At 38.9% G+C, this 24,294-nt stretch overlaps 2 protein-coding genes and 1 long non-coding RNA gene across 11 annotated transcripts in view; 1 reads left to right on the top strand and 2 right to left on the bottom strand.

Moving 5' to 3' along the window:
• NR2C1 (nuclear receptor subfamily 2 group C member 1) overlaps nucleotides 1-17,377 on the bottom strand; it is a 41,816-nt gene extending 24,439 nt beyond the window's left edge. For 5 of the 8 annotated variants that reach the window (XM_059681964.1, XM_059681970.1, XM_059681969.1 and 2 more), the window contains exons 1-7: nucleotides 17,240-17,377; nucleotides 9,813-9,886; nucleotides 8,348-8,578; nucleotides 4,831-4,912; nucleotides 2,568-2,747; nucleotides 1,663-1,810; nucleotides 1,477-1,567 (exon numbers count right to left, since the gene is read on the bottom strand). In XM_059681964.1, the coding sequence (XP_059537947.1) occupies nucleotides 1,477-1,567; nucleotides 1,663-1,810; nucleotides 2,568-2,747; nucleotides 4,831-4,912; nucleotides 8,348-8,578; nucleotides 9,813-9,866 (786 nt within the window). In that variant the 5' untranslated portion in view covers nucleotides 9,867-9,886; nucleotides 17,240-17,377. Of the gene's footprint in view, nucleotides 1-1,476; nucleotides 1,568-1,662; nucleotides 1,811-2,567; nucleotides 2,748-4,830; nucleotides 4,913-8,347; nucleotides 8,579-9,812; nucleotides 9,887-15,533; nucleotides 15,664-16,404; nucleotides 16,502-17,239 lie in introns of those variants that run through there. The other 3 variants (XM_059681965.1, XM_059681967.1, XM_059681966.1) reach the window with 3 other exon arrangements.
• Nucleotides 17,371-20,080, top strand: LOC132227169 (uncharacterized). The gene is made up of 2 exons (XR_009451141.1): nucleotides 17,371-19,754; nucleotides 19,801-20,080. It is a non-coding gene; the product is annotated as an uncharacterized LOC132227169 (long non-coding RNA).
• FGD6 (FYVE, RhoGEF and PH domain containing 6) overlaps nucleotides 18,758-24,294 on the bottom strand; it is a 131,480-nt gene continuing 125,943 nt past the window's right edge. For both annotated transcript variants that reach the window (XM_059681955.1, XM_059681954.1), the window contains one exon: nucleotides 18,758-23,226. In XM_059681955.1, the coding sequence (XP_059537938.1) occupies nucleotides 23,190-23,226 (37 nt within the window). In that variant the 3' untranslated portion in view covers nucleotides 18,758-23,189. The remainder of the gene's footprint in view (nucleotides 23,227-24,294) is intronic.

Below are 24,294 nucleotides of genomic sequence, written 5' to 3'. Positions count from 1 at the left end.
ACATGGTATATAAAACCAGATAACATTACAGGCTAAGAGAAACAAGTCATGGGCTCCCTAAAATCTGTTTTCACAAATGAGTCTTCAGGAGAAATTTTTTTTGTTCTCATAAAAGGTTCCCGAAAACTACAGAATTTTTAAATACTCAATCTAAATAAACAAACCTATATTCCTATAGACTCCTTGCTCAATAAAGAACTGTTCCAAATCTCTAAGAGAATCCAGATGACTTGGATACATAATGAGAACTCTTGCAAACCTATTCCTACTCTTACCTCAAGTTGGTGATTTGAGTCAGGTGCATTAGGAATTTCAGGTGTGTTGAAATTCACTATACAATCTGTAGTGAAATATAATAGGAATACTAAAATTTTCAAAAATATTTTTTCTTTTTTTTTAAAAAAAAATATATTTTATTGATTTTTTACAGAGAGGAAGAGAGAGGGATAGAGAGTTGGAGACACCGATGAGAGAGAAACATCGATCAGCTGCCTCCTGCACACCTCCTACTGGGGATGTGCCCGCAACCAAGGTACATGCCCTTGGCCGGAATCGAACCTGGGACCTTTCAGTCCGCAGGCTGACGCTCTATCCACTGAGTCAAACCGGTTAGGGCTTCAAAAATATTTTCATTAATTTTTTAAGAGAGACAGGTAAGGAAAGAGGTAGAGAAAGAAACATCCATTGATGAGAAACATCCATTAGCTGCCTCCTGCACGCCACCCTACTTGGGATCAAGCCGCAACCCAGGCATGTGCTCTGACCTGGAATCGAACCCGTGATCTCTTGGTTCCTGGGTAGCTCAACCACTGAACTACATGGGCTGAGCAGGAACATTAAAAATTTTTCAATTATAAATACCTATTTATGATGACTTTTATTTCAACATGAAAAAATCTGGAAGACTTTTTATTTTTAATGTTTGTCATTTTCACACCGAAGCTATAATTATCCTAGTGGAATAATAAATATTTCTACTAATGAAGTTAATTCCTACAGTACTGAGAGCCACGAAATGGAGGGTGCTATAGTGGCTCTGCCTATGTCACAAATGTAAAATAAACTAAGCCAGCCTGTACTTACCCTAGGAAAAGAGGACCTGCTGGCCTTAAGAGGAAATCCCTGACTTTGCAGCCAATCATGCTGTTTCCTTGCTGCTGCCTCTCATGCTCTGTGAAACTCACTCCTGCCCAAACTCTCCTGGGGAAGAGTGTTCCACTGCTTATGAGGAGACACTGTTCTCTCCCAATGCATGGGTTGTTTCTCCTTGAATAAAGGACATCAAACTCTTAACTAAATTAATTATTTTGTCATTTGACACTACAAGGCAGTTGATAATTTACATATTTTTTTAAAAAGCAACTTGTAATAGGGAATATTTAGGACCAAATCAATTGACTAAATTGATAGAAATAAAGGAAACCATTTTAAAAGCTTAAAAATGTTTAATCTTTACATTAATTGCACTAAACACACCTTATCTGGTGTCATCAGCATAGAGGACTCAGTTTTTACTCCAGACGGATGAATATTCACAAACATTCCTGGATCTAACAGTCCTGCTGACCTGTAACAAATAAGAACAAGTTTCAGCCTTCCTTTCAGTGGGAAGAAAAACAAATGGCCAGCTACTTAATGTTTTGTTTGTTGTATTTACTATACCTTGCAGTTTCACTATCTGTTACAAAAGTAGGAGTTGCAGCTAATGGGCTTCGAAGGTCTTTTCGAATGTAGATTTTTTCTGTTGAAGCGGCACAGTTGGAAGATTTTTCTCGTGATACTTCAATGGGTTTTCTTTCACACTGAACAGCTACAAAAATGTGGTAGACTGTCACAATGCAGAATTTACAGGCAATTATAGATGTAAATTCTAGGTCAGCAATGCTGCTCACTGAAGACATGGTGATTATAACTGAACTCCAAAGATAACCAACCACCAATCTTTAGAAATTATTTGCAAATTCGACAAAGCTGCTTTAGTAAATTGTAATAATTAATGTAAAAGTGGCCATTTTGAATTCTTTCCTCTTTCTGTCACTGCTGTGGCAGAAATGTAGACGAATTGATTTTTTATAATCTCAGTCAAGCCTGGCCAGTGGGGCTCAGATGGTTGGGCATCCTCCTGTGCACTGAAAGCTACCAATATTCAAATCCAAGTTTTGCCACTTATTAGTTGTGTGACCTAGAACAAGTACTAAACTTGCTTACTCAAATGCAAAACAGGTAACAGTAGTACCTACTGAATAGAATTTTGCTGTGAAAATAAGAAAGTTATTAGGCATAGTTAGAGCTCAATCAATAGTAGCTGCCAAAAACTAAACTTAGTTAATTATGCTTTTTTTTTTTTTTTTTTTAACCATGTTCAAACTAGAAATACACAACTGGCATATAGGTACTCAAAAACTATTTGTTGTGTGAATTAAAAATACATATGCATATATTTCTATAATTTTATTTGGAAAACTATAAATTAAAAAGCATATAAAATTGACATTTTAATGTGCTAATTTTAACATACTTCTAGTCTGCCTGAATTCTTAATTTTCTCCTTTAAAACTAATACATACAGTCTTGTTTCATTCCAAACGCAATACATCTCTGTAACCTGCAATATTGACAGCGGTTTCGATGATGTTTATTGATAATACAGTCCTTAGATCCTCGACATGAGTAAACTAAATTTTTTCGGATACTTCTTTTAAAAAATCCTTTGCAGCCTTCACAAGTTACTGCTCCATAATGACGTCCTAGAGACAAAATATTTAAAAGTCATATATTTTAGAATAGAAATGAAATAAGCCCATTTCTTCCCTTTAAACAACATATATGAGATGAAACTGAGATTTTTGAGTTTATGGCATGAAAAAAATGTTTAGGAGTTACCAAACAGAAAATGAAACAACCATATTCTCTGATAAGATATATTAAACGAAACCAGTGTTTTTAATTTTATAACATAACTATTTTCACTTCTGATATCACAAATTAGTTATTATATACTGCATATTTCAATCTAAAAACTATGCTCCAAAAAAAGAATATAATATCAGTTACTACCTGAGCTATAATAATCCCTCCTCGCTGTGGGTTCCACATGTTTTTTTTGTCCACCAAATTCATTTTAATTTTTTTAAATTTATCTTTATTGTTGAAAGTATTACAAATGTCCTCCCTTCTTTCTCCATTGACTCCCTCTGCCCAGGCCTTCACCACACTATTGTCTGTGTCATGGGTTATGCATATATGCATGTATGTTCTTTGGTTAAATTCTCCCTACATACCCCTATCTTTCCTCTGAGATTCATCAGTCTGTTCCATGCTTCTATGCCTATGGGTTTATTTTGTTCACTAGATTCCACATATGAGTGAGATCATATGATACTTGTCTTTCTCTGACTGGCTTATTTCACTTAGCATAATACTCTTCAGGACCCTCCATGCTGTCTCAAAGGGTAAGAGACCCTTCTTTATTTACAGCTGCATAGTATTCCATGGTATAAATGTACCACTGTGGGTTCCATTTTTCAAAACTCTGGAAGCATCTGTAGTGCTCTGATTAGCCTATCATTTCACAAACCATTTCTTTGGCATAACATCTATTAACAAACTGAACACACTCTAAGTAAAGCTCTAGTGAAGATTTTTGTAATTAAGCTATGGGCTAGTTTAAAGAAAATTAACCTCTAGAGTGCCAGGGAGTGCGATCGCGCTCCACCTGTCTTTCCCCCAAAAGTGCCGGGAGCGGTATCGCACTCCTCCTGCAGTGTCACTATTAGATGCTAGTAGTTCACTCTTTATTGACAGGTGGCACCTAAGTGCAGATTACTTATGATTCTGAATGTTTGTAGTTCTAAAATTGACCACTGGCATTTATCTGCCTAATTTTCATAATTTTTTTCCTAAACTGCTGTAAAATCAGCAAAAATGCCTTGGCAATTTTGGCATAGTTCCTAGGATATTCGTTGGCACTCAAAGGGTTAAAGAAAACAAACTGGGCCCTTAAATTATATCACATTGGCACCTATAAATACATTTGAATGAACATGGGTTTGTATTTCTGGCATGAGGTAACAATAGCCAGAACTAAAATGACATAGCCCTGAATACTAGTAACAGGTTTGGAGAAATGCCTGATGGGCTATGCAAAGCATTAAATACAGGTTAACCAGAGCTTTTTCCACCCCAATAATTCAAGTTACTCTGTTTTGCTAGAATGAAAACAGGGCTCAACAGGTAGGTTACCAACTTAGTGTTATATATTACCAAGGATCACAACTCATTTTTACCAATTCTCTGACAAAACTGGTGTCACATTAAAAAAAAATTTCCACACCTTCAGTTTACCTTCAAAAAGTAAACTGGCCAGTTTTCTCAGTGGTTAGAGTGTCAATCCTTGGACCAAAGTGTCACACAAATTTGATTCCTGGCCCTGATCTGCACCTTGTGGGAGGAAACCATATTGATGTGTCTTTTTCACATTAATGTTTCTCTCTCTCTCTCTCTCATCCCCTCCTCTCTCCCTTCGCCTTTCTCTAAAAATCAATGGGAAAAATATCCTCAGGTGAGGATTAACAACAACAAAAATGGTAACCATCTTTCATAATGCTCTGAAATATAAGTTTTTTTTCACTGACAGATCAAATTAAACTGCACTAAAGAGAAAAATCTTTACATTAATAAAAAGCTCTGGGGAAAAATCAGGTAAATTTCATTAGCTACAAATATGAACCATAAAAACTACATGCGCCTTTATTTTTCTTTTTGTTTTCATAGTAGTGTGATAGTTATTTTAACAACACAACAGATATAGGAAATTATTTTTAATGTTACCTGATGCTTTGTCTCCACATACTACGCAAAGATCAAAAATCTTATTTGGTCCTTGGTCTGAAGAAGAATTATCTGTTAAGAACTAAAGTAAATCCCCCAAAATGAAAACAAAACACAACAATGTTATTACTCAATAATGCTTTTCATGTAAAAAATTAAAAGAACAGCCAGTCTTATTTTTTGCTTCCTTTTTAAGTTATTTTGAAACTTTAAACTCTATTATTATGCATATAGCAATTAAACTATTTATAATTTTCTTAACATATAGGAAAAATTTCAATGTTATAAGAAGTAACAACAGTAATACCTTTTTAATTTGTTCCATAACAACTTCATTAAAGTAAATGACTATTAAACACATGAACACATAAGTAGTTTTTAATGCTTTTCACAGATTAAGCATTTAATATGCATATGGAACTTGTCAAATTATCGCAACAGTTATCAATCCTATCATGACATTTGTCTTTAAAAAGCTTAGAACCTTTCCACTGGAATGGCATGACTAAAATATGCTATGACAGCATAAAAAACTAACTAGATTTTTAAAAGAGAAAAATTTTGTTGCTGTATTAACTTTATAATTATGGAAATATAATTGATAAAGGTATAAATAAACTTTTTATTAATGGGCTGTCTTAGGTTTGGGCTGGGTGTAAGTGGTGGAGAGCATGGACTCTGATAAATGGTAGCAAGTTAGTGGGACTAGGTGGAATAGCCGTGGGTAAATTACTAAGCCTCTTTCCGTTATATAAAGAGCTCATCACTAAGTACAACTAATGCTGGTAAAGAAATACTAGTTTCTTCTCTTAGGCTTATCCTTCAATCTTTTCATCATTTTCTTTCAATCTTTTGAAAAGTGAACAAATTAATTTCAATCCCAAAAATGTGATATAGCATTTAGTAAACACCTTCCCCTGCTTTAAAACAACCCACAAAGTAGCCCTCAACTTTGACTTTTTCTTCTCTTAGGGGTGTGAATGACTTTAGAAGTAATTCTGATTTTAAAAAATTTAAACAGTTCTTAAAATAGCTGTCCTGTTATATTATAGTGCTATCATTTCTTTTTATATTACCATAAAATCAGTCTTCAATAAAACCTTAAAAAAAAATTCTATTAGATGTCCTTTGAAAGTGCCTAAGACAAATACCATTCTTTTCCTAAATGGCACATCTATTGCAAAAGGTGTTAATATTTTATCTGCTACTTATTTCTAAGGGTAGAAGAGATATTGAGAGGGCAAGGGATTTGCCCATATGCCATCTTAGGTTATTAGACCAGAAAGCAAATCTTGGTCCAAGAAATTTCATCCTATACTTGTTTCTCTTTCATTTCCCTTAGCAATAATCCATGAAGTAGGAAAAATACCAGTATTACTTCCATGTTCATAATACAATGTTTTTTAAAGAGTAAAAACCTGACACATATTTCTTCAGCCAGGAGATCAAGGTTAATGTCACCAGTCATAAGGTGTGATGATAGTAAGTAAGTACTCTTGATATGATGTAATGAAAATGGCACTTAAACTCTGTGATCCTTCTCCCCAAAACCCACGACCCCAATCTAACATGAGAAAAACATAAGGGGGGCAACCAACACTTTACCTAACCAGTATACAGCAAAACTGTCAAGGTAATCAAATACATGGTAAGTATGAGAAATGGTCATAGGTAAGAGGAATCTAAGGAGATATGGCAACTAAATGCAATATAGTATCCTGAAACAAAAATAATACTAGGTAAAAATCAGGGAAAGATAAAAATAACTATTTTAGTTAATAATGTATCAATATTATTTAATTATAACAAATGTGTCATCCTAATGCAAAATGTTAAAACAGGAGAAACTGTGTGTTGGGAGGTTATATCGGAACTCTGCATACTAACTGCTTATATTTCTATTAACGTAAAACTTCAAAAAAAAATCAAATTTGTTAATAAAATAAAGAAATTAAGGTATGTATAATGTTATAAATATTTTTAGTGACTCCTATCCATTTTCTACCTCAGCAATTTCTAAAATGATGTAACTGAAAGAATAAAATCCAACAGGATACATAGGCAAAATTTTGTGTTTCATGAATTAGGTTTTTCAATCCTGAAAGGAATTTTCTTTGATCAGTTTTTCATTAAAAAAATGTGGAATCCAATTTTAAGCGGGCACTCACCCAAAATCTCTCTGGAGGCAAACTTAATGGTTCATTATATTTGTATTCAATTGTAACAACCAGAAGTAAAAACATCTACATAACCATAGGCATGCAATGTGTAAAAGCCCTAAATGGCTCTTGAAGTATAATATAGAACTAGCAAAAATTAACACTAACTACACTACTGAGTTTGAATATTAAAGGAGACCATAGAGTAAATGGCTTGCTTTATCAACGAAGATGTAGATAACAACAGAAGAGGCTAACTGACAAAGACAGCAGCTATGATACCAACTTGTTAATATGGATGCTGCTGGTTCAAGGCATAGGCATCTTGGTCCTAGAAACTGCAGCCACAGAAGATGCTCCTGATCTGGCAGTTTCCTAACTGTGCAGAAGCAGCAGGACTCTTAGAAGTAGTTCTCAAGTGTGCTCCAGTAGTTATTTTTTGAAACCTGATCTAGAACTGTTTCTTCAGCCCTCCTGCAACAATTCTTTGAGCTCTCTATATTCTATACTAGAGGCCTGGTGCACAAAATCTGTGCATGGAGGGGGAGGGGCGTCCCTCTCCTCAGACCAGCCTGCACCCTCTCCAATCTGGGACTCCTCGGGGAATGTCCGACTGCCCTCTCACAATCCTGGACCACAGGCTCCTAATCGCTCACCTGCCTGCCTGCCTGGTCACCCCTAACTACCTCCCCCCCCCCCCACCCCGGCCAGCCTGATCTCCCCTTACCGCCTCTGCGTGCTGGCTGATTGCCCCTAACTGCCCGCCCTGCTGGCCTGGTTGCCCCCAACTGCTCCCCTCTGCCGGCCTAGTCACCCCCAACTGCCCCCCCCCCCCGCCAGCCTGGTCGCCCCTAACTGCCCTGCTTGCCAGCCTAATCACACCCAACTGCACCTCCCCCGCCTGCCTGGTCACCCTAACTTCCCGACCCTGCTGGCCTGGTTGCCTCTTACTGCTCCCCCCCACCCCCCCAGCTGGCTGGTCGCCCCTAACTGCCCTCCCTGCTGGCCTGGTCACCCCCAACTGACCCCCTGCTGGCCTAATCACCATACACAGCCTGCTGTTCAGTCGTTTGGTTGTCCCTCACTAACCCCCCTGCTAGCCTGGTCACCCCACGCAGCCTGCTTGTTCAGTCGTTTGGTCGTCTCTCACTAACCCCCCTGCTGGGCTGGTCGTAGGCAGCCATCTTGTGAGGGTGTGAGGGTTAATTTGCATATTACGTCTTTATTATATAGGATTTAGTCCCTTCCTGCTAAACTTGCCAGAGTGGATCTTACTGTATGTAACTAAGAGCATACTTATGACATGCTTTTTAATTCTTTTCAAGTGTAAGATACAAAGACACACTGTGGTTATTTACCTGGAGGTGTTGTGCAGACAAATCAGGAGTTGTAAAAAATAACTGGTTGACACCTGCTGCATCAGGAGTTGTGAGAAAAACTTTCCCAGGTGTGGAATCTTGCCTGGCCAGAATGACTTTGCTTGGAGTAGAGACATCGTGATTTGTCAGAATGAACTGCTTGCCTTGTGTGTTATGATCAAGTGATGTCACAATCTGGATTTTTTGGCCAGTTTGCTGCTCTGTAACAACCTAACACAATCATGTAACATTAATAATCAAATCAACTCAATTTTTTCCTCTCTCAAAGAACACAATTTTGTCATACCTTCAGACAAAGCTAGAAAAGCATACCCATCACACATGTATTCAATACTAGTGCCCTGGTGCACAGATTCGTGCACATTGAAAGGAAATTAATTACAAGGTGGCCAGCGGGGCGGGACTGGGCAAGATGGACCGGACATGCCCTGGAGCCAACCTCCCATGGCCCCTCCCTGGTCAGCTGCACCTGGGGCGGCACCATGGCTTGAAGGGCTCTGCAGAGTGAGTGGGGTCCCTCCAGCAGGTGGGGTCCCTCAGCCTGGCCTGCGGGGATCGGGCCGAAACTGGCTTTCTGACGTCCCCCAAGGGGTCCCAGATTGTGAGAGGGCAGTTCTTGAGTGACGCACCCTGGAATCGGGCTCCCTCCTCTCTGGTTCCAGGGTGTGTCACCCAAGAACTGCCACTGCCAGCTCATCACATATATATTCAATATAATGCATATATACATCTTTTAAATTAGCAATTCTACTTCCATGAAACCCGATCTTACAGAAATAAACAAATGTAAAAATAAATAAAGGTACAATAGTAAGAACATTTAGACCTCACTATTTTGATTTCTTCCTTCCCCTTCCCTTTCACCTTCAATTTAGACAAGCATACACTGGGTATATTCTATGTGCAAAGCACTGTTTGTTCTGGGTCCTAAAATAGAGCAATAAACAAAATTTTTGTTTTCATCAAGCTTTACAAGTTCTGGATTTCCTACTGTGTGAAATGGAGATACACTGGAGGGTTTATGAAGCACAGGAGTGCCAGGATCTTTTTCAAAAAGGATCATTTTAGATTTAGTGTGAAGACTAGACTGTGAATGTTCAAGAGTAGAATTAAGGGAGACCAGAAAAAAGGATGTTACTACACAGATACTGGCAATATTTGGGTATTATATATTGGCAGAGATACTGGCTGAGAACAGGGAAGTAGGCATACTGGGGAGGGGAGGGACACCTGAATTTGGGATATCTTAAGAAAGGAAAGATGATAAGATGAGCTGAAGAGACTGGAAATGAAATGTAAGGAAAGAGTCAAGGATAACTATAAAATTTTGGCCTGAGGAATTTGGAGGACAAAATTGCCATCTTTTATCACTGTACTTCAGAACCTAGTATATACATTTGATGTAGTTCGGTGAACTAGTGAATGAACTATAAACTAACCATACCTCTCCCATCTGTTGTTCAATAATTTGATGAGCAATTTCTTCTATGGTTGCCATGATCTAATTGCCAAAATGTCCTGCCAAAAAGAAAAAGATAATTTTTTATAACTATACCCATAAAATATGTTTATTAAAGAATTTAGAAATGAAATTATATGTTAGGATTTTCCTCAAAGCAATCCAGTTAGGTGGGCAGGGGTGGGAAGGAAAAAATAAAACAAAATTGACCATGCACTGACAGTTACTGGTTAAGTTTATACAGGGGTTCATAAAATTATTCTGTCTGCTTTTATATATTTTGAAAATGTCTATTAAAAAAGCTATTCAACCAAACAATTTCACTTTTCAAAGATACTGAAGCCTAAACAGAACTCTACTACAGATTAGGAGTAGTTTATGAACTTAAACAAGGGTAATCCTATCTGTAAACAAACACATCACTGTAGCCATTTAACACACTTTTATCAAATATTATAAAAACTGACAAAATAATTGGATTTATTCAGAAGGATGGAAGATTTCTCTAGAATCATTTCACTAATGATCATTCTTCAGTAGTGGCAATTTGGTTAACTGAATTTAATGAAAAGTTGTCTTCAAATGGATTTGAGAGTGTGTAAGATTAATGAGTTGACTTTGACTTGTTTTTTCTCTACATGGGGTAGTCAAGAATATAAAATTTACTTCGGGCTTTATATTATACTAGAGACCCAGTGCACGAATTCGTGCACAGGTGGGGTCCCTAGGCCTGGCTGGCGATAGAGGCCTATTGGGGCCTGCAGGCTGGGGGAGGAGGAACCGCGGGAGTTTGGCTGTTGGAGTGCACTGACCACCAGGGGGCAGCTCCTGTGTTGAGCGTCTGCCCCCTGGTGGTCAGTGCGTGTCATAGTGACAGATCACTTAGGCTTTTATATATCAACTAGAGGCCCGGTGCACAAAAATTTGTGCACTGGGGGGGGGGGTCCCTCAGCCCAGCCTGCGCTCTCTCACAATTCTGGAGGCTAGAAGTCTGAGTCTGAGTTAGCAGTATTGGTTACTTGTGAGACTTATCTCCTTGCCTTGAAGATGTTCATCTTCTTTGTTTCTTCACATGGCTACCCTTTGGTTTATATCTGCGTTGTAATCTCTTCTTATAGGGACAACAATCAAATTGTAATAGGGGCCACCCTAACTGACCTAACTTTAACTCAATTACCTCTTAAAAGGCTACATTTGTAAATACAGTCCAATTTTGATGTACTGGAGTCAGAACTTCAATATATAAATTAGGGGTGGAGGGAGACAATTCAGTCCATAACACTTAGGCATAAATCTAGTAAGAAATGTGCAAGATCGATGTAAAGAAAGTTTTAAAATGCTACTTAGAAAAAGGGAAAGCTATCTGGAAGAACATGTAAGAAAAGGTTAGAGTGACTACCTTCAAGGAGAACTGGAAATCTGGGAACAGGGATGGGACGAAGACTTACTTTTCACTGAGAAAGTTAGTTCCTTTACAATTTTAATTACTGTGTGATGCACATGTGTGTGTATATGTATGCATGTATAGGTTCAGGCTTAATTGTATACTATGTCATTAGCAATGCTACAGGTAACAACGCTAATGGATTTTAATGTTAATACTGTTGGAAGAGTATTCTTGAGTACTGAATTCAGGGATATTCAGGTATTTTTTTTTTTCTGTTTAGGAAGAGCAGGAAACTGCAATGGATTCATCACCTTTTTTGGAGTTACAAACTTCTTAGAGAATCTGAGATATGATAAAGCTACATATGCTCTTCAAAAAATATAAACATATTTATATTTGAGGAATTCTATTTTGTGACCCAACACAGCAATTTTCTACTTCTTGCTATATAAACCCTCTGCACGACTGCAGTTGTCTAGAGTCATTATGTCTTATGTTTTATAGATCCATATAATCCAAAGTATTTAGTAAAAGAATACTCAGGTAAAGTTTACTGGAATACAGTGGGGCCTTGACTTACGAGTGTCCCAACTAACGAGTTTTTTGAGATACCAGCTGTCTCTCAGCAGATTTTTTGCATTGGGTTGATAGAGTAATTTGAGTTAACGAGCTCCATCTCGGAACGAATTAAACTCGTCAGTCAAGGCCCCACTGTATTTACTTTAGTGATCATCTCTCAATTTGTGTACCTCTGCCAGCATTTCTGTCTGGGAAAAAGTTGCCCCTCCAGCTCTCACCTGATGTCAGATACTTCAGTTTCTCCCCATATAGTCCCTGGTTGCTTTCAAGTGCTGCCCTAATGCTGGAGCTCAGAAGGAGCAAGTCCCAGTAAGTGTGCACAGGGCTTTTTGAGGAACTGCATGGGACCCCAGCCGCTCTCTGCCTCACTCAGCTACAATCCCTGCTGGTTTTTACAGGCAGAAGTTATGGGGATTTCTCTTCCCAACACTGGAACCCTGGGCTGGGAAGCCAGGTGTGGGGGTGGGACCCCTTGATCCTCAGGGGGAACCTCTGCAGCTGAGATATTCCTCCAATTTTTACCCACCACACCTGGGTGTGCAACCAGTCCATTCTGCACCTCCACTCCTTCTACCAGTCTTTTTTTTTTTTTTAATATATTTTTATTGATTTCAGGGAAGGAAAGGGAGAGACAGAAACATCAATGATGAGAGAGAATCATTGATCGGCTGCCTCCTGCACGCCCGCAACCCAGGCATGTGTCCTCGGCTAGAATCGAACCTGGAACTCTTCAGTCTGCAGGCCAACGCTCTATCCACAGAGCCAAACCAGCTAGGGTTCCTTCTACCAGTCTTGATGTGGCTTCTTCTTTATATTCTTAGTTATAGGACTTCCGTTCAGCTCAGTTTCAGGCGGTTCTGAATCATGGCTGTTCTGTAGTTTAGCTGTACTTTTGATATGGTTGTGGAGTATGAGAGCACAGCATTTACCTACACTACCATCTTTACTGGAAGCCCACTCATTCATTCTAGAATTTTTTTTCATCAGTACCTACTTCTCTTATTAAACTAACCAGGAATGTTATACATATTTAGATGTGAAAAGATCCACAAGATAATTAAAGCAAATCATACAATCTTGTTCATTTCAAAAAAGCTTTCACCATTTACAAAAAGAATTTGATTATCTAAATTAATTACAAATCCTATCCAAACTTATTAACTTTTACTAAAATTCAGAAATTTCCACAGGATAGTTAATATTATTCACTTCAATAGACAAAATATTAGCAAGGGGGAAAATGATGAAAACTGGTAAAAATAATACAGGTATTTGGCATGAAAGTAGGTATCTATGAGAGTGCATTAGCTCAACTACTGCTAGTTTAAGCAAAAAAAAAAAAAGCAGGGGTGGAGGGGCGGACTGTGGAATACACTGCTAGGACCACAACACAGCTGACCTTGGGAAAAACTGGAGCTAGGATTTCTTAGGCTGTCAGGAATCTTCCTATCTCAGCTATACCCTATGTGGCTTATTTCTGGCTTTGTAGTAAAGCACCAGGAAAGGAAAAGTAGTCTTCTCAAATCCTAATTTTAAAATCTTGGTAATGGATTCAGATTGGCCTAGCTTAGGCTGTGTGCCCATCTCTTGGATTAATCACTGTAGGTGGAGCAGGAAGAGAGAAAGGAAGGTTAAAATGATTGGCAGTTTGTGTATTTTCGGAAGGCCTATTTACCAAAAGATGGGACTAGCACAGACTTGTCTACTGATATAATCACCATGAGCCAGGCAACCACTCTAATTTGTTTCTACTAATGATACACAGAACTCTTCAACCAGAAGTACATTAAACACTACTACTAAGCTACTCAAATTTAATTCAGCAGTGACTGCAATTTTCTACTGTCAGTTGAAGAAATCCCAAGAAGAAGAAAAAAACCCTTATTCTTATGAGATAGCATATCAAGAGATCTACTTTTGGCCACTTCCAAATCTAATTTCTTGCTTTGCGAGTTCTTTAAGTAAATGATAAATTTAGTTTTATAGCTATGTTGTTTTAAATAACCTCAAAAATTTCTAGAGAATTCACAAAACAAATTTTAATGAATTTTTTCAAGTATACCATAAATACACCAAAAACATTTTTGCTTTTCTTTTTTAGTTTGTAAAAATAGGCATAAGAAGTGAGGCAAGACAGCCTTGCAATCCTTAATATTAAAAACTTGAGGCCTACCTAGCAAGTTTGGCTCAGTGATTAGAGCGTCAGCCAGTGGACGAGAGGGTCTTGGGTTTGATTTCCCGTCAAGGGCATGTACCTCAGTTGCAGCTTCACTGCCCGGTGGGAGGCAACCAGTCAATGTGACTCTCTCACATCGATGTTTCTCTGTTTCTCTCTCTTCCCACCCACCATTTCACTCTCTCTTTAAAAAAAAAAAAAAAATTAATGGAAACAATACCCTGGGTGAGGATTAAAAAACAAAACAAAAACTTGAGCCCTCGCTAGTTTGGGTCAGTGGATAGTGCGCTGGCCTGCAGACTGAAGGGTCCCAGGTTCGATTCGGGTCAAGGACACATGCCCGGGTTGTGGGCTCAATCCCCAGTGGGGGGCGTGCAGGAGGCAGCTAATCCATGATTCTCTCACATCATTGATGTTTCTAGCTCTCTCTCCCTCCCCCTTCCTCTCTGAAACCAATAAAAATATATTAAACAAACAAAAACAAAAAACTTGAGGCCTAGAGTCTTAAGCTGTTATACTCATTTATGAAACAAAAGATTATTAGGAGATACCAGAATTTTTTTAAAAAGTGTTTTTATTGATTTTAATATGTTTGTTTTTTGTTTTGTTTTGATTGACTTCAGAGAGAGGAAGGTAGAGGGAGAGATGGAAACATCAATAAGGAGAGAAAATCACTGTCGGCTGCCTCCTGCATGCCCCCTAATGGGAATAAAGCCCAAAACCCAGGCATGTGCCCTGACCAGGAATTGAACCTGTGACCTCATTGCATGGAACCACACTCAAGGAACTGAGCCACACTGTCCAAGGCCAGAATGTTCTGGATGGGGAAGGTCTACTGAGAATTTGAAAAGAATCAAGTATGTTTTGGGTTACCAGTCCAGATTTTACTCCCAGCTTTAAAGGAAAGCTAAAAAAAATGAGGTGGCTAATGATGGGGGAGTCAGTAACGGGGAAAAGAGGAATATAGTATTAATTGTTTTCTAAAGAAAGTTAGATTCAAAAGGAATAACTATTCTTTTTTGTTTGTTTTTGTTTGGTTAATCCTCACCCGAGAATATTTTTTTCCATTGATTCTTTTCCTCACCAGAAAACACAAGTTCACATTCACTTACACCAGGGGTGGGGACCTTTTTTCTGCCAAGGGCCATACAAAATCATCAACTCAAAAGTTAGCCTACTATATTTGGTCAAACATTTAATTAACTCACCTTTAATGCCTTGGCAGAGCCAGACCAAATAATTTCTCGGGCTTTATACAGCCTGTGTGCCAGATGTTCCCCAGCCCTGATGTACACTATAAATGATGGTGTATGCTGAATTTCGAGGGATTCATAAAACTTCCTGTGGCCAGTCCTAGGCCTTCAAGTTAAGAACCTTTCGGGTAAAATTTCAGCTACTGCCAGATTTGAGTTTCCTGAGTGTATATTCAATATACCCAGCTTTATGTATATGAAAGGCCCCTAGAAGGCAAGAATCATCTTTACGTGTATTTGAAGTCCCAAGAAGGCAAAAGTCATCTTTTTGTCCTTAACTCTGACAAATAGCAATATCCCCAAATGCTTACAGAACGGAACCACATCCCTTTTTTCCTACTTCAGAACTATCAGTGTCTCTTCAATGGCCAACTTATAGTTTCGGCCCTTCAGGTGTTTTTTTCCTTCCGTATTTGCTAAGCCCCGGTAACCTGCCAGGCACTGTGAATACAAAGGAGAGTGTTCTTTAGAGTCTGATTTCTTCTTCTCATTGCATCTGCTATCACTCTCAAGAGGGGTCTCTCTCCTAACCAACCATTCCAAACCCCTCCTCCCTCCTTTAAATTCCACCTGGCCTTTCCCACTCCGTTCAAATGCTGTTGTTTTTTAAATCCAATCTTTCTAGGCCCAGCATTTATGGTGTATACTAAGGTTGTTAACTAGGAGCCACAGAATTCTATTAACTTCTAATATTTTACTCAGAATTTTTATGCAAAGGTGCATTTTTCTGGAAGGCCAGTCCATGGCTTTCGTAAGATTTTGAGGTTGCAGAGGGTCCTATAATGCAAAGAGCGGTAATTATACTATCAGTTAGTCTATGCTGCTGCTTTTGTCTTTTCTATTCCCCAAGGGTAGGAATGTCAGACTCTGTGTGTGCAAAAAGTATTTGGGGAATGTCTGCTGACTGATTTGTGTCTCCCTCAAACCTTTCCTAAAAGAAGACTTAAATACCCCCACAAGGAATGATGACATTCGTTATATCTGATCCACTTTTTTTTTTTTATAAGAACAGAGATACGTTTTAAATCTCCCCATTGCACATATAAGCAAAATTTAAAAACAATCCTCACATACCAATGAACCACACAGCATTGTTCAAAAACCTCAGTCTGAAAACAAAACAAACCCTCTGTCTTAGGTCTACCCACAACTTCAGAGGCACAAAAACCCATAAGGCCTTACTTTCAATTCATTTTGCTTTTCCATTTTTTCTTTTTTCTTTTTCTTAAAACAGGCTGACCTACTTAGTGAAGGTTACGAGGCAACTTGGCGACATTCGCAATCCATCAAACGCTATCTGCAGAAGCGGGAGGCAGAGTTCCTTAACAAAAGAGCTACTGGAAACTTGGCCAAGCCCGGTGCAGGGAGCACCCTGGGCCGATCCATTTTATTTCTCAAAAGATACGGGTCCGAGGGCAGCGACTACTCTCGCCCACTTGCTGTGAGAGGTGTCCCTCCGTCCAAGCACGAGAATCAGCGAGGGGCCCCCAGCGAAGGGGGCTCGGGGCTCGGCTCGGGCCCCTCGGGGCCAAGGCCGGCCTCCCCCGCGCCCCGCCGGCCACGGAAGCCCCCGGAGCGCGGGCCCAGAGGCGGGGGAGCGGCGGCAGCGCCCCGACGGAAGCTTTCCCTGCAGTTGAAAGGTCAGAGGCGCCGCGGGAGGCGCCGCAGGAGAGGCTGCCGAGCCGCTCGCGGACTCCCTCCAGCGCCCCGCCGCCCGACCCCGCTCCGGGCTCCGGGCCCCGCGCCCTGGCCACGGCATCAGCCTCAGCCTTTCCGGAGCCCCGCGCGTCCGGCCCCGCCGCTCCGGCCGCTCTCCGCGCTCCAGCCCAACCCGAGCACCCCGCCGCCGAGCCGCTGACCGGGCCAGCCCGCCGGCCGAAGCCCGCCGGCAGTGGCGGGACTGGGGGGGTGGGGGGGTGGGGGTCGGTTGGCAGTTGGGAGAAAGGGGCACCGCCCCCGCCCCCACCCCACCCCCATCCCGGGCGCGGCCGCTTTCTCCGCACCCGGCGCTTCTTACCAGCTTCTCCGCCGAGCTGCGTCCGGCACCGGGCGTGGACCGGACGGTCCCGCTGCGACGGCTCCTGGGGGGCGCCGGGAGGAGGTGGCTTGGAGAAGGATGAGGGGGAGAGTAGAGGAAAGTGGGGGCAGGGAGCTTTCTGGGTTTGTGTATTTGGAGGGGGTCAGAGTTCGTGACCTCTCGGCTCCGCGGTGCGCGCTCCAGCCCGCGCCTGCGCGTGAGTGGTCTGGGGGGACAGGCGAGAGGAGGGCGTGACGCTCCCTGGGAGGAGGGATGAAAGGACCCAGCCTCTCAAGACCGACTGCCCCCTAGCGGCGAGGAGGGAGAATGCCCCGCCATTGCTGCGCCTCGGGGGTCAAGGACTTAAAGACCCAAAGGCGGTCCTGAAAGGTTTTGAAACAACTTTTCAGATTTGAGTATTGAGATAACCTCATCAGTTTTAGGCAATTCTGTTTGTAATTTGGGGAAACTGGGCTCTGTTATAGGCTCTCTAACATTTATCAGAGGACTAACAAGTATGGGTAAATCCCAATAAGACATTTAAAAGTCCCTTCAATAAAATGACAAACTGGGGTAGACGCCTGTGTAGTAAGGCCAAGTTTTTACTTATCAGCTCTTGTAAGTAAATAGGTATAATTGCTAAATGGTGCATGGATGTAATTACTTAGAATGTCAAATTCCTGAAGGCTTATTTTTGTCTGATTTGCTCAGGCATGTATTCCCAAGCCTATAGGACAATGCCTGATGGCCAACCAAAAATTGGAAAGAGGTATTGATGGAACATGACATTCTGACAGTAACTGCCAGTGGCACAGAGGTGTGGCAGGAAGAGCTGTCCTGTATGCAAAGTACTGTGTGATGGTTTGGATTTTAAGAGAAGGGGTCCTCAAAATTTCTTTAGTATTGACCAGCACCAGGAAAGCAGTCGTGGATTCAGGCCAGAAACCCAAGTGAGGAAAACAAAGGTGCACTGGGAAGGAGAACATCTCTGTCATTTCCTGCTGGAACTAGGAGCCGGACACAGGACACAGAAAAGGGGCATGCAGCTGTATTTCTAACAAGTAGAAATATACTTTAGGCCGCATTCTCTAAAAGTTCCACTTTTCCTTTGGCATCATTCTATTTGGTGGTTTTAAGGCAGCCCCTCCTCCCTCCACCCCCCAAATCCTTAAGATGGTCTCAAAAGTGGAAGAAAGCATATTTACAATGAAGAAGGCAATCTGAGACCTTGTCTCTATTCTCAGTGCATGAGTGCTTATAGTGATGCTTGTGGTTACCCCTTATCATCCAATTAATTCATATAAGTTACAGTAGGTTGACTTATTAAAATGTGGAAGTAGAAGCCATTTGGGAAACATCATTTGTGGGTGGAGAAGAGCATCCCCTAATTATGCTTCAGGAAAACAAGTCAATGTGATTCATCTTTAAATGTGACTCTTAAAAAAATTAAGGTCTAAAGAGAACGAAAGGGAAAATAAACAAAAAATAATAATATAAAAAATTATGACTTAAAACACATCACACCAAAAGTAGATAAATTTATTTTGTATAAATACATATTAACATTATTTACAATGCTAACATTTGATTTATAAAGGATTTACTAGTAGATCTCTATATGGACAATAAGGTACAGACTATTATCACTTTAAGTAAAAAGTATTTATAGAAATTCATAAGTCATTTAAAGAAACAATAGTATTTTAAGATTGGTTTTCAAGATGCTATGACCAACTTACATAAAAGAAAAGGCTGCCCCCTTTTAATCTCTCCCCCCAGCAGAAAAAAGGAATTTGATATATTGAGGCGTTTTGAAAATGTACTGCCTTCATCTTAAAAAGAAAATACTAGAAATTACTTATCTCTTTTCTTAAAGGGGGAAAAAAGTTGTAGGGAAGATTTTCTCTTAGAAAATAACTTTAAAAGTGGCATAAGCTCCTGAATGATATTTGTGTATTGGGGATACTAAAAAAAAGGGGGGGGGGAGGGGAAATCCATTTGAAGTAATTTAATTTATCAAACAGATACTGAATATCCAACAAGTATAGGCACTCTGCCAGATGCTGAGGGGGAATCTCAAATGAATAAGATACAGTTGCTGTTCTCCAGGACAGAATGTAATAAGTACCATAAGAAAGTCTGTTTATGAGCTAAAGGCTATGGGAATATAGAGGAAGGGAAAACTAGATCTAGCCTGAGAAAACAGGAGGGAAGTAGGGAAGAGAAGGACGAGGGATCAACTTCAGAGAAGTCTTGGATAAATAGGCAGAAATGGGGGTGGAAGAGAGGGTGAGAAAACAAACTGAACAGAGGAAGGTTGGGTTGGGATCAGCTGGAGTGCATGATACCTGGGGAAAAGTGTTCCATGCCACGCCACTGGGAAGCCAACGGAAGTGGAAGAGCAGGATGAAAGCAGACCCATGCTTTAGAAGATGGCTCTGGCAGTGTTAAAAATGGGACCGTGCAAGGAAGGCATTGAAATCGGAAGAAGAGTTATTCCAGTCATTGGAAAGAAGTAACAAGGGTCTGTGCAACAACAGAAGGGCAATGAAGATGGAAAGGATACAAGAGCAATTGCAGAGGGCCCTGTTGAGACTTGGAGTCAGATTCTGGCGAGTACAACACTGTTTTTCCATCACAGAAGAAAATAAACAGATTAAAAGAAAAGTGAGTTTTAGTGATTTAAAGTTTAAAATGCTTAAGGACTCGTGTGTCAGTGTCCAAGTGGTAGTTGCAAATGTGGCCTTGCAGGATGGTGGAATGTGTAGGTTTAAGAAATGAGTTGTAATGTAGGCATTTGGAGAGCTGTGCTTGAGATGTAGATGACAAGAATCATGTCCTTTGTAGAAGAAACAAATATTAAAACAATATTTAATAAATATTATCTCTTAAAAGACAGAAGGTAGGTATGAGAAATTGAGACATTAGACATAGCATCTGCCTTCCAGGAGTGTATAGTACAGTAAGAGAAATAGGACTTACTTCTGGAAATCTCAGTGATTATATCTGACTACACTGCCTCTCAGACTTCAAAAACAGTACAGTGAAAGCACATTCCAGGACATACCAACATATGCTGTGATGACATTTACATTTTAACTAAATTACTTTATACCTGGCTTTCCCTATTTCCCTGGATATATTCTACCAGTCAAATATAAAATACACATTTGGCTAACAAAACTACACTTTAAAGTTGTCTTCTTCACTTGTTTCATCGCATCTTTATATTAAACAAAGGTTGCTCTGATGATCTCATTTTTAAGAAATGCTATTACATACACAAAGAATCAAGCATTTGAGGAAAGAATTAAGTGTCTTGGGCAAAGGACTCTAGCACACTGGATACATTAGGGAACAGGGGGGGAAAGGTTGCAGAGAGGTCCCAAAATGTGGGATGATCCCCAAAGTAACCATTCTCATTTTCCTAGGACTCTGGTGGGTCCTCTACATTTACAGATGCCACTGGCTTGGGGACACACCCTAAGAATGCAACCATCCCCTGGTTTAAACTGCCATCTCTTGTCTAAGTTACTTCAGAATCCCTTTGGCTTAACTTTATAACTGCTCTTCTTTCTCCTCCTCATGAATAAAAGGAGTTACTTGAAAAGGTTTGATGGAAGCACATGTATCAGTATAATAAATACAGTGTTCTTGGGATCTAGGTACTATTTATACTTTCTCCTCACTCATAGGATGTACCCAATATATCATTCCCACCCCCCTAAAATGTTAGCTATCAAGAGATATTTTCAAAGTAGCTTTACAACAAAACATATATAATTAGGTTTCTCGGTTGACATTGAATTAGCCAGTTTAAATAAATAATTGATCAGCTTTAGTAAGTTATGAGGATTGATAAGGGGGAAAGGGAATGTAAAACTATTCCACATTTAAGACATCTTTATGGGGTTGGGGGTTGTAATCTGGTAGCTTCCTCAAGAGGCTGTATTTTATATTTTGCAAAACCCTCCATGGGGCTAAGCCAATAGCTAGTATACACATACATGAGTATCACATGTAATTAGAAGAATCACTAGAAGTTTGTGCAGTGTTTCTTCTATTTAGATTTATAACTGGTTCTTGATTCAGCCAACTGTTGAAAGACAGAATAGCCTGCCTGATATTTTCTAAGATTCTGAGGTTTAAACCAAACCTGTAGTCAGAAGGTTGAGAGCTTAAGAGGAGGGGGAAGAACTCTAAATAACTTACTGTTTTGTGAAGTGCTAAGCCCAATGATGCAGAAGGAAATACTTTATAAAGTATAACCTTGGTCTCCAAAAAGGTTATACTAAAAAGTGCAGGGATTTTTAACATGGAAGCCCAATTCATGCTATCTTGATTAAAATTAATGAGCTGCAAAGACTATTAGTTTACCCACAATAGCAGGACAGGAGAGGTAGCATGTGAGGATTGTGTGTGAGATGGCAACAACGTTTAAAATGATTCCACAGCAAGCAAAAGCCAGAAAAACAGGACAGCCAACTCTACATTTAACAGGGACTCTGGTGCTGCAACAAAAAACATTCAAAAGGCCTCAGAAAGGCACTTGAATTCTCTTGGCAATCATAAATATCACAGTGAATCAGGAAATCCCTTATGCAAAAGAAAGGAAAATTCTTGTGTTGGCTAATGAAATATTAAATGAATAATTTTGCCTTTTAGGATAATTTACATATAACTTAAACTCAGTCAATAAATCTTCCTATGAACATCAGGAATGGCTTTAATCAGTGTTCATTTTTCTTCTGCGAATCAATTTTATTTACAAAGTAGTTCCTATGTTAAACAATAAGTGCACCAGAATTATGAATATAAATCTTTCCTAATGAGGTGCACTGATAGTTGGTTAAAGAAATAACGGACTTTTTAAAAATTTACCAGGGAGGACCTAACACAAACTAGTAGTAAAAAACTTTTTTTAAAAAAAGAATACTATACAATTTCAATTAATACTGGCTTAAAATTTGTGCTTTTTTGATATGATAATTCCAGTTCATTTTTAAAAGCACAAAGGAAATGTAACATTCTTTTTAGATACAAATACCACTATTGACTTGGGCTCAGAACACTTACAGTAACAAGGGACATTATGTAATATAATGCTTGCCATATTTTACATTTAAAAAAAACAATACACTTATATTTGTGTAGAACTGGTAGCTTTAAGAAAAGTTTAGATTGAATTAATGTAAAGTCTATAGAGTTAATTATTTGTGTTCCTCTGCAAATGAAAACATCTTATTTCCTACGTATATTCGGTTAAATAAAAATCCAGACTCTTCCCTTCTGCTATAATTCCTTTATGATGTAACATCATCTCATGCCAAAAGAGGTACATCATTGTAGAAATGCTTGGGAAAATTTATTAGAATTTCATTTCACAGTTACTGAGGTAGAAGTTGGCCATGTGTTTTCCCATTAAAGATAAAAATTCATCTTCGTTTACCGATTTAAAGATACACAATTTTTGTCATAAGCAGTTTTCTAATCATAAATCTCTAAACCAAACATTGCATGAAACTTGCTCCTTGATGTGTGTTTTTTCATTTACAAAGACTTACCACTACTGAGAACATTATTACAATGTAACACTGTAAAACACATTGAGAAAACAGTGTGGACTATGTCACAAACAGTTAATACAGCATACAGTATTAAGATACATTTTCTAATTTCTAAAGAAAAGGTACTTTAGAATTCAGTGTGAATTTCAGAAGTAATTCTGACTTAAGTAAACATCAAAATTTTAATAAATAACATACATGGAAAAAACAAACATTTAAAAAAATTATCTTATACCTAACAAAATAATTTTTTATATTTGATGAAGATTTTGGTTACATTTATCTTGGCAGTGTTCATTTGTATTAAATTTTTATACTGTATTTACTCCATTCTGATGAAATTCCACCCTTTTGAAATCACAGAAGAGATGAGGCCAATACTGCTATAATATTGTGCCTTCCTGAAATGCTTCTATCCACCTATTAATAAGAGAAATTGGTTAGATTCCTAAAATGCAATTATCTTATATGTGTTATGTTAACACCGATAATAGCTGTGCCTATGAATCTGTTACCCTAACAATGTATTTAAGATCTTTCCTATAGCAAACTAGAATTCTGTAAGTATGGAAGTATCCTTTATTTGATAATTTGGCCAAAAATTTAGACTGAAAAGTGCATCTCTTATTTCTACGAGGCATGAGGAAGGACCCATTTCATGTGAAAGTTCTATGAAGTCCTGGTGACCCTATTTAATTGGTTTTGGAAGTAGCTATATCTTTAAAGGACTTTATTTCAACCCCCTTTCTGCTTTTAGAAACACAAGCTCTGTCCCTGTCTCCTTCTCCCTTAACCAGAGATTCCTTAAGCATCCATAGTCTAGACCTGCTCTAAAATTTTCAATGAAAGGGAATCCAACATCTAGTCTGATCAAAAATTTGTATGCAATAGAAAAGTAATTCACAGTTTCACAGAACTTTTCAAAATCCTTTAGTCTCAAAGTTTTGACAATACACTAGTGGCAATTATTCAGACACTTGAAGGTAGTGTCTTTGTGCCACCCCAGTAGTGTAATCGCTTCTGAACTTATTAGGAACATTTTAAATCACCCAGTTTAAATAGTAAAGCAGTATATGACAGATTTAGCTCAAATTTCAAGGATAGAATTTTCAAAATTTTAAATTTTAAATGCAAATGGCATATCTTATACCATAACAAAGGCTTTTTAAAAAGCCAAAAGTTTCCATTGAAGTTAACATACTTTACTATTCTGTAATGTGCAAAAAAGCAACCCATTTGATATTAATACCCTCAAAGAGAAACTCATATTTTAGCCTGTATTAATTCTAAATTACAAGTAAGCTGGTTCTCTTCACCTAACTACGTTCAATTCTGTCTTGAAGTGATTTCTTTTTTTAAAATTATTTTTTCTTTATTTTTTTTCCTCATCACCATTTACCCTCCTACATCTTCTTCCACTTCCATCCCCCAAATTGATAAAGTGATTTCTTTATCAATTTAAAGACATGAACAAGAGATATATATTCA

Source organism: Myotis daubentonii, chromosome 2, assembly GCF_963259705.1.
Source record: "Myotis daubentonii chromosome 2, mMyoDau2.1, whole genome shotgun sequence".
In the NCBI taxonomy this organism is placed as follows: domain Eukaryota; kingdom Metazoa; phylum Chordata; class Mammalia; order Chiroptera; family Vespertilionidae; genus Myotis; species Myotis daubentonii.
The sequence above is the reverse complement of the archived record's forward strand: the minus strand, read 5'-3'. Positions and strand labels throughout refer to the sequence as shown.